This window comes from Anarhichas minor, unplaced genomic scaffold (genome assembly GCF_050575085.1).
Source record: "Anarhichas minor isolate MPS153535 unplaced genomic scaffold, ASM5057508v1 ptg000025l, whole genome shotgun sequence".
NCBI classification, from domain to species: Eukaryota; Metazoa; Chordata; class Actinopteri; order Perciformes; family Anarhichadidae; genus Anarhichas; species Anarhichas minor.
Genome location: NW_027466471.1, coordinates 3,452,657 through 3,466,414, shown reverse-complemented (window position 1 = coordinate 3,466,414; position 13,758 = coordinate 3,452,657). Strand labels below are relative to the sequence as shown.

General features: G+C 42.0%; 1 protein-coding gene across 1 annotated transcript in view; it reads right to left on the bottom strand.

The window, feature by feature from the left end:
* The window catches only part of nsmfb (NMDA receptor synaptonuclear signaling and neuronal migration factor b), a 71,857-nt gene extending 60,193 nt beyond the window's left edge, over window positions 1–11,664 (bottom strand). Inside the window, exon 1 of the mRNA XM_076099473.1 lies at window positions 11,281–11,664. Within this exon, the coding sequence (XP_075955588.1) occupies window positions 11,281–11,351 (71 nt within the window). The 5' untranslated portion in view covers window positions 11,352–11,664. The remainder of the gene's footprint in view (window positions 1–11,280) is intronic.
* Between the last annotated feature and the right edge of the window lie 2,094 nt (window positions 11,665–13,758).

Genomic DNA, 13,758 nt, shown 5'->3' with positions numbered 1-13,758 from the left:
CCTAGCATAGATGATGGAGGAGACGAAGAGGAGGAGGCTGTGGAGGAAGGCACATGGAAGAAGCAGCAATCATCTCCCATCTATCGGCTTCAATAAATATTCCACACTAACCTGGGAGTAAGAGCCATGTCAAAACAACGTCACTGCTTGCAGAGCAGAGACGGACTGAAAAAGTGGCATCAAGACTGCAATTTCACTGCACTGCTGCTTTAAACTGTGCTTTACACAAGACCAAACTCTTCATTAAGTGAAACGTATCAACTAATTATTCAAACTACGTTTTACAAGCAACTTGCTGAGAGTCATTCATTTTCACAAAATATGATGTTAAATAGTTGTACATTTTACATGTTAATATGGAATGAATTAATTCAATCAATAATGAATTAATATGAAGTATTGTAGGTAAAGTCCAGGAGGCGACCATCGGCCCTGAAAAGTGAATAGAGAAGTTCCTGAAAGGTGCAAGATCCGAGACTGGAAGCATTTGGATTGCCTCTCAACGGCTCTCAACATGTCGAAGGCAAGCCGGCCGATTAATGATGGTTTTGTTCTATTTAGAGCTTTTCCCCCTGTGGATGGCAGTGTTTCCAGGCACCAGGGTCTAACAGTCTGCTCCATGCAGTCATGGTTCTGGTTCGCCCGTGCCTCCCTTCCCTCCACCGGGCCTAGCAATTCGGCCTGGGCCTCTAGCACCATTGGTGTTGGTTTTGGCTCCCAGCGGAGCAGCTATAGGCCAAACTCTGCTCCTGGCCAGCAGCAAGCCGGATCTGGGTCTGTCCTGGGTGCCTGGTCTGGTAGAGGCCCTCTGATCTCTCGCAGAATCCGACCCGGTAGCACCGACGACCAGCACTAAGAATAACTTTATAGAAATAGCTAATCTTCTTGCTGATTGTCTCGTTTACTTATGTAGGTAGTAAAGAGGCACCAGTAATAAATTGAGACTGTTTCATAAGCAGTTGCAAGTTCCTCACTGTAACTTTAAGTGCCAAAGGCGTGCCAGTGCACAATACCAGGACCCCGAAACTGGAGCAGCTATTTGGAACAAAGCCATCGTTAATGTTCTTCGTAACACCTGTGCTATGAGCTGTCAAGATGTTTGCTGCAAAGAAGGTTTAATGGTTGCTACAAAAAAATGGTAATATACAGCGCCTTTCTAGTCTTCCATCCGCTCAAAGCGCTGTGCATACATGTCAACATTCACGCACACATTCATACACCGAAGGCTGCAGTGCAAGGTGCCACCTGCCCATCAGATCTAAACTAATGCGCGCTCCCGTACAGCGAGGGCTCCACATGCTCCTCGGGCCATCGCGATTATCGGATGAGCTTTATCGCCGAGGTCGCCTGAGTTTTTAAACGCATTTATTTAGAAGACTTCCAAAACTCAAAACTTGCGCCTCGGAGAGTTTTTTACCACGTGAATTATACGTCACAGTTGGACTCTGCTGAGCTCCATACGGCTTTTGCCTCGTCTCGCCACGCCAGTTTAATCCCGCCGTATTGTTTCAGACATGACATGAAGGGGGGAGGGAGAAGAAGAAACCCGGTGACATGAGGGAGATGTGTTCACAAAGACCGAAATAGAAAGTACGGAGGGAGTGGGAAGTGGGATGAAGAAGGGAGGCATAATAAGTAAAGGAAAGAGTATTAAATAAGCCTTGGGGGGGGGGGGGGGGGGGGGGGGGGGCAGAGAGAGAAGACGTATGGTCTAGAAACTAGATGATGCCATGTGCCAGGAGTGGGATGAATGTATATGTGAGGCCCACAGGGATGATGCAGGGTGAAGGGGACACATTCATGTCTCACTGCACACTAGTGGAGCTGGAGGAGCAAACAGAAGAGCCTCAGCGGTACAGATACAACAATAAAGACGTCTTCCGCTAGTTTGACTGAGTGGTTTTGCTATTGCCCGCATGTCCCCGTGTGTTTTCTGCGTCTAGGCTTTAGTGAGTGCAAGTACACCGTGAGTACATGGTTGCCTCAAGCATGCGTGTATCAGTGTAGTTAGGTTGGCATTTTGGAGATGGGAATGCGAGTAAATAAGTGGTTGTGCAACATCTACACTGTTTGGATTGTACGAACGAAATGGTTGTGAGCATAGACCTGTGACAGTTTGTATTTAGATTTTTGATACAGGATGAAAAGGAAGGCAGTCCAGCCGCTCCAAAATCTTAGAGTGTTATTCTGTTGTGTTCCAAGAGCACCCAACAGGTTTTGATGTACAGGTGGGTACACAAAGCAACTGGTTTTCTCTCTCTCCTAGATGTCTGATGTAGTTTTGCTGTTGGTTAATGCGTCCCCCATTTACTTAAGAGACATGTGAGAAAAGCAAAGTTTTCCTCATGAATTGAAGGGAAGACGTAGTTAGTACATACACAGCGTATACAAAAAGGTGAAGTATGGTCCCAAAAGCATATTCAAGTCATGTCAATGCAATCACTGCACTTAGTGGGTTTGATCCACTTGTGGCTGCTCAGGTGCATGATACCGCACTAAACCAAAGTAAAACATGTTGGTGGCAGATAGTTGGCAGGAGGATAGTTAGTTAGCGTTAGCTGCTGGCAGCCGAATGGCAGCTAATGTTAACGGAGTTTGCATTGAGTTACACAATGATGAGTTCAAGCTCTACTCAGTTAAAATGAGTATTGGGCGAAGGTAGATTATATGGTTGTCATGGTGTGTTCAAATGTATCTTGTAAAAAAAAAAAAACGTTTTTGGCAAGAAACTTGAATAAATGCATTTAATTGAAGGAGATGTTTTCACAGCAATACAAAATATATATTAGAGAAGGAATAACGGCCTGTTTAACTTTCTAACAGCTTTAAGCAGCTTATAATACATAATTGAAACAGCTAATGCTAAAAAAATAGTTTTTGAATTTTTGATGGTTTTGTGAAAAAGGTTAGTCTGGAGCCTACCAGCTGCTATAACAAAACAATGTGATGTACTGGGGTTCATTTCCCTAAAACCTTCAAATATACAATGACATAAAAAAAAACTGTTATTCAGCAGGTGAATATGTTACCGAAATGTGTAAAAGGTTTTCTAGCCAGTTTTTTTTTTTTAGTAGCTGCATGCAGAAACATCAATCATACCAGAAGTCGATGACACCAATGGTCTGATATTCAATAAAAAGACAACATCAGCCTAAATGTATCGTGGAAGCAATATACTGTAACTGATACAGCACCTATTTTTCTTTAAAACGATGCTGTGTCATCATGTAGACTGTGGGTGTATTGCCTCACTGTGACAGGCTCTGAGATGAGTGCAGCCTGCACAAGCAGCTCCATTTGTTTCGACCCCGCTGTGCCCTCCATGTTCCATCCGCTCACTGGGTGCTGATCAGTGATACAGACCATAATTGGTCAGATCAATGAGGGCACTGCACGGCCATCTTGCTGCTCACCTCCCTGCTTCGTTAGCAGGGAATCATTATAGCCTACATAGTTATGTTATTAAGGAAAACTGACTTTGGCCTCTGGAGGAAAAGAGAAATCAGTAAAGTGGAGAGGGAGAGGAGAAGGAAAGAAATGGCTGAACAGAAGGTAAAATAAAGCATTAAAATATGGCACGGAATCATATGTTACATCTCGCTTAACTTGAAGCTATAGATCTTAATTAAGTTGCATTATTGAAAAATATTTTTTTTCCTCTGGCCATTGAGGTTGTCAGACAAAAACTAATTTGTGAGGAATAAAAATAAACAGCTGCTTGAACAAGGAGAAGTATAAAGGGAGTCTCATGTTCTTTTATACTGCAAATAGAGGGGCAGCGTGTAGCATTTTGAGGGATCTATTAGTAAGAATGGAATATAACATTCATAACTATGTTGTCGTTAATGTATAATCCCCTAAAAGTAAGAATTGTTGTGTTTTCATGAGCTTAAAATGATCCCCTCATATCTACATAGAGAGCAAGTCCTCTTCACGGAGTCCGCCATATTGCACCTCCATGTATCTACGGTAGCCCAGAACGGACAAACCAAACACTGTCTCTAGAGAGAGCCTTTTGTGTTTTGACCAGGGGGCAATATCTGGTTCCGAAGACTGCAGCCAATGCAGAAATGCCTTAAACTTGCATTCTCATTCATGGCCATCAGGGGGCAATTCCTCTGGTTGCAAAAATAAGTCTGGTTGTATAGAAGTCTATGAGAAAATGACTCTACTTCTCACTTTATTTATTAACTCAGTAAACATTGTAAATGTGAGTTTATGGTCTCATTCTCTAGTTTCAAGTCTTCTTCAATACAGCTTGATGATCATTTAGTAAATTATAGTCCTTTTAGAGCCAAATAGACCATAAAGCGTATACTTTAGGGAGTTGTTACCTTGTGATTGACAGGTCACAACCACAACCGTATAGTGTTTCTACATAACTCCTCCTCAGTCCAAAATTTGTCACTTCTCTTCACTGGTTCACTTGCAAAAAACAAGGGCGACGGAAACAAGTCAAAGATGGCGACACCCAAAAATGCCAAACTCCAGGCTTTAAAATCGCAATGACGTAACGATGATACTTACATACAATCTATGGCTTTCATGTTATCCGACACGCTTGTGAATCTCCGATAATGTTGGCCTGAGTGAGTTTTTCACTCAACAGCTCACGTTACCACAGCAAGGGAGGTATACAGTTGGTTGCAATCTGCAACCACCCAACTAGTTACCACCAAATCATACACACTGTCCCTTTAAGAGTTTTATTTACATGAATTGACTCAACAAAAACCTTAAATACTGATAACAAGGTTGCTCAGTTTAAAAGCATTTAAGTTTGCTATTTTTGTCTCAAAAATCCGCAAGACAAGGGACAACTAATGACATTTCAATCGCTTACACTGCTTACACACCACCGTTTAAACTATTTACAGTGAACATAGTGCAACTATCTCTTTAAGTGAAATGTAACCTGCATTAATTACTGGGTTAATTTCTTATTCTTCAACTGACATTTCAACTGCTTTTACCTCAGTCCTCAACTAACAATTCAACTAACTGAATCTCTAAATCTTCGTCTGACAGTTCAACTGCTTTGAGTGGTTATATGTCAATTTACATTCCTTATCTGACTGGAGGGCAAGCGATGTTTTCTCGCTGTTTTAAGACGAATGTTACCACTGCGTATGTTTTGATTTGTCGGCTGTATTTATCGGCTATAATTTCATTATCTGAATAATAAATCAAATCAATTTCCCATCAACAATTTACCGGATGGATAAACTGTATATTGTGAAACCATACTACTAAAGAATTTATACAGCACCAGTCTGGCCTGTGCTCGTTATCTGTCTGTGCCACCGTCCACACCATCACTGCCTCTCTTTCAGCACACTGTGAAAGGCTGACGACTTCACTTGCTCCGCCACACTCCACCAACAACAAAAGGCCATGAGTCAGGCAATTACTCATATCTCCCAAGAGGCTATAAGTGGATTCATCAAAAGGTGCTGGAAGGAGACAAACATATGTAAAGTGTAAAGAGACAGGAGGCAGGACTCGGGTTCAGACAGGGTGAGACCCATTTGTGGGCTGAAGTTGGCTTTTATCTAAGGGGCACTACGGAAGAGCTTTGTTGCCCTTTGGCAATAAATGACTATAATATATTTCTCTGGATGCTGGGCAGGTTATGAGTTTCACGATGCTCCCAAATTGCCTGAACTGAAAGAAATCGAGGAAACCGAATCATCTTCTCACTAGACATTTTTGTTTGACCTCTGCTCTTTTTAACTAGATTACTCCTCTCTCATGAGAATGTCAATAACAGGTAAGGATCCATTAGCTCAGGAGGATGGCGTGGGCACGCTTCATTGGTAAGGCAATCCTTCTGGTCATCACCGAAGGTCAGCAGATGATTTATTGACCCTTTACTAAGGATCTCTGATATCTTGGAGGTGTTTCCCTCAAAGTGCACGTGTTGTAATAATATTCAATGTCAGATGTTTTTTCAGGAAAGTTATTCCAATGTTTTAATGGTCTGTCTGGAAAAAAATACCTCACCTAAAACAGCTGTTAATCTAGTTACAGTGGGGAGTTTAAGGGTGCTATAAAGGTCTCCCCCCCTCATTTCCTGTCGGCTGTTGTATGAAGGAATGAATCGACCATAAAAGTAGTTGTGCGACTTGAACATTACACTATACTAAACACACCAGAGAAAAAATAAAGGAAGCAGTCAACGCTGAGAACACTGTGCTTACCTACTGCCAAGAACGATGGTGGTAGTATCGTGTTCTAAGGCTGTTTTGCTGTGGTGCATTTCAGAAAGTGGAAAGAGTGATGAAGAAGGAAGACAACCTCAGAGTTCTTTAGGAAAATAAGAAACCATCAGCTGAATACTTAAATATCGGATGCCTTTAGGTGTTCCAACAGGACGATAATACACAATTAAAACACACATTAAAAGGGGCTTTAGAGTGGCTAAATAAATTCAAATTTCGCTTTTGGAACAGTCTTTCCAAGTCCAAATCTTAATCCCATTAATGATATGTGGATTGCCAACCCGTTCTCACTTTCCCAAACCGTCAACTACCACCGCTTGGTCCGTGGCCCTCGGCATCTTGATATCGATGAACCGAGGCACCCTATTAGACGCACTAGGCTTTTAACTAACTCCAATGTAAACCCATCCAGGTCATTATAACGACAGTCAGAGCAACTGATGTAGTAGAATGAGTGAGAAGTCCGCATAGGTTAGATTGGTCAAACAAACTTTCACCCAGGTGACCGCAGTTCGTGTCCCAAGTGAAACCAAGTCAATGTTAGTTTTGTTACGTAACTTACGTAATTACATAACAGCAGTTGTGTAACAAGCAGACTTATTTTACCCAAACCACAATCTTTTCTAAAGCCTAACTAAGTATTTTTGTTGCAAAAACCTCACAAAGTATTATGTTGCTGAAGTAAACATGAAAACCAAGTGAACCTACGTTGGAGGTTTAGTTTAAAAAGATACTATGCATGTAACGAGCAGAAACTGACACACCGCCCGCGCCACGTCTAAAACTGACTCCTCGACCTCATAGTTTCAGTCAATCAATCAAGTTCAATATATATAGCACCTGTCACACAAATCCAATGCATTGCTTTCCAAATAATTGACAATACGCAAACAAGACGAAAATGGAGAGACGGTAAGTAAAATTAGAGCGACATAAAATAAGAAATAAAATATGTATAAATACTAGGGCTGGGCAAGTTAACACGTTATTATCGCGTTAACGCATTCAATAATTAACGCCGACAATTATTTTATTGTGCGTTAACGCAGTTTTTTTAATTATTATTAAGCGGACATTTTTAACACAAGAACTGGGCAGTGAGCGGTGAACAGCTGTTTGTGTGGCGTCTCTTCCGTCTCTTGCTGTTTCCTTCACCTACATTCCCCTGGGTCCTAAGTCCCTCCAAGTACAGCTTCTTATCACCCGTGATGTACCAATGTACATTTCTAACAAATACCACACATATTACACGCTAATCAGCGTTGCATATGTGTCTGACCAAAATACCAAAAAAAGCAAAAAATAAATGATTAATTTAAAAAAAAAAAATTTAGTTTTTAAAGTATTTTTGTTTGGAATATGTATAATAAGCAAATCATTTAGTTATCGCTACTGAGAATTTAACAAACATAAAAACATGACGTAAATAGGTTTACAGTTTTCAAGGTGTATATTTCAAATTACATCTATTACACACATGAAAATAAAGTTGTGAACATCTATTGCTGTGCTGAATATTTATTATCAGAATCATTATAACTGTATTTTAACTACTACTGTGTAAAGGGAATACTGCTGTTAAAAAGCACCTTATTTGTCTAAAGTGTTTGCCAACCAAATATTATTGCACTTTTGTTCATATAGGAGTACTTTTTAAATAAAAGTGCGCAATACACTACTTTTGAATTCATTATTGAATTTTGTGCATAACAATACGATTAATCGCAGAAAAATCATGCGATCGTTGCCCAGCACTAATAAATACTAAAACCATCACATGAAAACACATAAGACACTAAAAAATCAGATGCAATAATAAGCAAAAAGAATTTAAAAAACTTAAAATTATTAACACCATTACCAATTATTATTAAGCAAGACTGAATAGATCAGTTTTTAGTTTCCGTTTAAAAATATTTATAAGCATTGGTATTTGACAGTATGGGAGAGAGAACGTGTTGGGACTGCCCTGAAAACCATCCTACTAGGAAACCATGTCGCTACAAGTGTATGGAAACTTTTGACTTAATTGTAAATAGTTAATGTAATCCCTGGGCAGGCCCAGCCTACTTTCTTTCCATACCCTTCCTTCTGCACCCATGGGTTCAGTGTGAAAACTTAGGCCTCTCTCTCTTTTTTAGGTTTCTCTTCACTGCATCAAATAATGAAGACGTGCTGCAATAAAGCCAACACGCCATAACATCATTACAGCACCAAATATCCATCCGCTCTGCCGGGTTTAAAAATCATATTTGTGTCTCAGTTATGGTTTTCCATTATTGTGATTGTGACAGGTTTATGTTCTGGAGAGGGGACCCAGATGTTTAGCTAACAGCCACACTGGACCATGGCTGGAGCTAATCTGTGCAGTGATGGGGACGGGGTCGTTGCTGGTCACACGGTCTTGTGGGAAAGAGGCCATGAAATCACATTTTCACCGAAGTGGAATCTATTAATGCCCGGAAACTGTTGTGCTGTGCAATTCCTTTCTAAAGTGACTCAAACATTCTTCAAATATTAAATGCGACTGTAGCTCTGAAGTGTTGTAATCTTTCCTATTATGTGGTTATGGTCTTTGCTTGTACTACAAAGATTTGTCAGAAACTGCACAGGGAGGAGGTTTGGGCCATCACTAAGTGCTGCAGGCACAGTGCATAAAAGAAAACTCATGTTCCCCCAACTTCCCTTAAAACAGAGACATTAAGTACATACAATCAAGTGCACAGTAAAAGGCTTTAATCAACCTTTTAACCTTTGCATAATCCTCTTAGTGCATTAAAACACAACCAGTGTCGAGACTGTTCAAACATTAGCATTATGATGGACCACATCTGGGCCGATGTAGGGTAGGAGTACTAAATCTACGAATAAAAAAAACGTGGATATTTTCTGAGATTAAAGTGGCGAATTTAGACCCGTTGGCCACTCTCCCCCCAGCTCCAGCTCTCACCACTGGCTGTGATGTCTCCTCATTCTCGCCTGTTCCCAGAGGGCTCATCATTTTCTCCCTCTTCAGTGTCAAAAGTATCACCGGGATCCATTTTTCTAATTTGATCTGGCTTGGTTGCTCTCCCTGTTGTCACCTCATGTACATAAGAACTATATCTTCTGGAGTCTGCATGTCACTGTATATAGATATATATTTCCAAAAACCCAGTTCACTTTGGATGCAGACCTAAAACCTGCTTTTCCGAGAGGTGAAACAAATCATTCACCGCGCACCAGATGAACTCAGATCATCCGGCAGGCTCAGGACATCGCTAATCCCGGCTATGCTCGGACTGGAATCAGGAGAGCAGCTATTTGTTCGCCGTTAAACTCCTTCGATTGGCTGATAGAGCGGGAAACACGAGACCGGCCATATTTATGCAAAGCTGGTGTGACAAAAAGAGAGCGAAGCGAAGCAGGAGGTGACAAACAGATAAACAGCACAAGGGGAAGACAGAGACGAATAGAGTTGTGTGCGCAAAGGGGAGCATGGTGGCGACGACTGTGTAAGCAGCACGTAAAGGTCATTTGGTGTGCGCTAGAGCGTATTTCACTGCAGAGTAGCTGTGCACAGGATCAGGAAGTAGGTGTGTGCACATACGACTGACAGCGGATGTGCTTCAGTCGTCTGCGTTGTGGCCTCTGAGGTCAGCGAGTGGGGGCGACGCAGACGAGAGAACATTAGTCACCCTGCCCCGCGGCCTTCGGACGGACGACGCGCTGATCCCTACAGCCGGGACACGGAGACCTTTTATGGCATGACTCATAAACGCCATTAGAATTAGTCAAAGTTCGGTGAGTCCAGATGAAAGGCTGCAGAGTAGATGGATGTGTAAAGTAAAAGGGACTATATGCTCTCTGGCTGCAGATACACCGCATGCAACAACAGCACAAAGTTGTTCCTCAGGTCATTATTATGCACGTCGCAGTGAACATCATAAATGTGTAGTTTTTATGTAGAGGGACATACAGAGCAACAGAGCTATATTCAATCCATTCCATTATCCGTAATCTGTCCGGGAGGGGGGGGGGGGGGGGGGGGGACCTTGACAGGTCGCCAGACTATAACAGTGCTGACACAGAGAACCACTCATGCTCACATTCACACCAACAGGCAATTTAGAGTCATCTATTAACCTAAGCTGCATGTCTTTGGACCATTGGAGGAAGCTGAAGTAAACCCACACTCACACAGGGAGAACGTGCAAACTATACAGAGCAGAGCCGTGCGGCCCGGGAATGGAACCCCGGTCCCTTTTGCTGAGAGGTGACAGTGCTAACCACCTTGCAGCCCAGCTCAATTCCAATCCAGATATGATAAAATGCAATATTTTACACAAGATTATCGTTTTTTTATGTGTGTAGTCTAAAACGAATGTCTTGTGTAAAACATATATTTACTTAATCATGTTTTGCAAGCTACTCGTGATTATTTACACTATTGATTCATCTGCAGATAACTGAACAAATAGGTTAGAAAAAAATGTCAGAAAATATCTATGGAATTTTCCATTACCCAGAGTTCAAAGTGCCTTATCCAAAAGTATTGTTTTGTCACATATTAAAGCAGACTATTGGTTTGATTTTCCTGATAATATAACACAGGGGCATATTAATCACAAAAAGAGGCAATGAATAGCTTATGAAAAGGGTTTCTTTGAGCCAAATGACTTGTGTGTGAAACCAGCTTCAACGTCAGGATGATGTCTTGTACTTTCAGGGAAGATGAATGAATTATATTTATCGTGTACTTGAAAGAACCCACGGAAAGAGAAGCCAGAAACATAGTGAAAACTGTGGCACCAGAACTCTGTGTACAGATGGAGGAGTTTTATGTGGGAATACTATCACAATGTATATTTTATAAAGTAGAAGCTATTAGTAATAGTGTAAAGTGTAATTTGTCAAAAATCGTATTAAAGTGTGGACTCTAGTTTGGAGGCAGCAGCAGCTCTTTGAACTCTGCCCTCCAGAGCGGCTCCAGAGCGCGTTTGACCCAGCGCGCCCCCCCCCCCCCCACACACACACACACACACACCGAGAGGTGCCGCGATCACCAACCCACACTCACCTGACTTTTGCGGCCACGGAAGATATCGCATCGCTCCTCAGGTTCTTCCTTTTGGACACCGCAGTACCCATGCTGAAGTGGAAACGACCCCGGAGAGAAAAACGCGGACCATTCCAGAGACTGATCGGCGAGAAAAAAAAGAAAAACTAGAGGTAATAAAAAACACCACCCCTTGGGGGATACAAATCCTCTGTATGTAACGAGAGTGGCGACTCTGCTTATTTCATATTGATCACCGTCGTTTCTGCGGAGAAAGGAGCTGGAGGATGGAGCGCGGAGCGTGATGTGCTGGGCTCTGCTCTCCGCTCCTCATCACAACTGAGGCTTCCAGGGAGGAAACAAGGACCATAAAAGGGAAGGCAAGCCCGCCCACCTCTTGCGCGGCGCCCGGGCTCATTATAGGAGTGTAGGCTATACGCTGGACGCGAGGAGGTGTGGACACTTGAGTCCACAAGTAATCTTGCAGTTTGTCATCAGCTGCGTCATTCACGTGGGCGCTGATTAAAAAAATAAATAAAGGTTGTATTTTACTTAGATTTTCATGATATTAAAGTCCATTCTGCATGGTGGACATGTTTTTTTCTACATACATATATTTACAAAAATTGGTTCAGTTTAATAGAGTAAATGGAGATCACGGAAGTCATTAGGATTCATCCTCTGGGGACCACAAATGTCTCTTTGTAATGTTTAAGATCAATCAATCAAATAGTTGTTGAGAAATGTATGTCAATGGTAGTGAACCAACTGACCGTCATCGCCATCCACACAGCCAGGCCTCTGGCGCAGCAGCTCCTATATGAAATTTTACCCGTGGGGTGTACAGGTGATTTATTTCACCGTGACTTGGTTTCTCCCAAAATCACAAATTTGCCTCAGAGCGCTTTACAATCTGTAGGCTACAGCATACAACATCCTCTGTCCCAGTCCTCACATACAGGAAAAAATCCCTCACCCAGCATTCGTAGCTATACCTGCGAAAAATAATGCAACGTAATTCGTAGATATCCAACGAAATGTTCTTGTATGTTATCCATGTAATAAACAATGAAAAGCCCACGCAGGGCATGTGGGAGAGGAGGGCGATGGGTCCGACAACTAGAGACCTTACAGCCACCCATGTGAAACGCGTAGTCAGTGTTATTGATTCCTCACGTAACTTGTGTACTTCAGTAACAGCACAGAGGTTCTTTTGTGAAGACAGAAGTTTATTTTGAAAAGGCCGTATGCATAACAAGCTGAAATTGACACGTGTTGCTGGCTTTTGTATAGGAAAACGCACAAAAAATGACTTTTCTTAAGATATCATACAAAGATTGTGACACCGTGTCACGATTCCCCGTCAACCCATGTCTGTGTGACACGATGTTCAACTTTGGGTGAAACGCTTCGCTTCCACAATTTTTACCCAGCCGTCCAATCACAGTGGAGGAGGGGCGGGACAAATATCCTTGCTGTTTTGTATGCTATTGGTTTTATTGTTTTTACTTGGATGTGTATGGTGTCCTCATGTCCGGAGCACTCGACCAAATGCATTTCACTGTGTGGGATAATAAAGTTGATCTGAACAAAACGATGGTACCCGCCGAGATGTTTCATCGCCCACAACATCTCATCAGCCACATCCAGCAGGTCCATCCTCTCATGCTTCATCCAGAGCAGTAGTACTCAACCATGTGCCAACATTTTAACCCTTTGCAAATATTCCGTAGCATAGCAACCAGACACAACCAAAGCTCAGCTGTGCCTCTAAAGCGCTCCAAGCTGGGCTTTTTCAGAAAGAGCCTGCTGTTTTCTGCTGGGGAAAAAACACTTTTTGTAGACACAACCCCTTCAGATAGGAATGTTGTTTGTTTTGTTTTTCCAGGCAGATGTGCAAACGATTTTCACTTGCAGTGAAATGGAAAAATCTTCGAGTCAAAACTTACAACACAAACTCCAAAAATAGTTAAATGGCGATAAACAAAGGGAACTTTCATTGCATTTGTACACCTTGTTGATGGGCTATTACTCCTGACCTGCAAGTCCTGTGCACGGGACTTTGAGCAAGACTACAGAGTGGTGACTGACTACAGACAGAGAGAGGCAGCAGCAGTAGATCTATTTCTTTATATATTTGAACCAGCAATTGTTACATTTATTTTGAATTAGATGCATCTACAGATAGAACATACAATCTAAAGATCCTTGGCCTCTTGAAGCAGCACTGAGAGAATCTGTCAATTAACAGGAGTTGTATTGACTGAGATGTCTATGAAATGGCAATAGAGACATTATTCTCATTTCATCAGACAAACACCAGACATCTCTGGTTTAGTATGCCAGTAACTAAACCTACCCCATATTATATTATCCACTAGCACCTTCTCATAACAGATGACATCAGCACCTCAGACTTTGCCACTACCGACGATTTAGTGGTGTTCATTTGAATAAAGGAATAACAGACTTCCCAATATGCATTGATGAACAAATGCA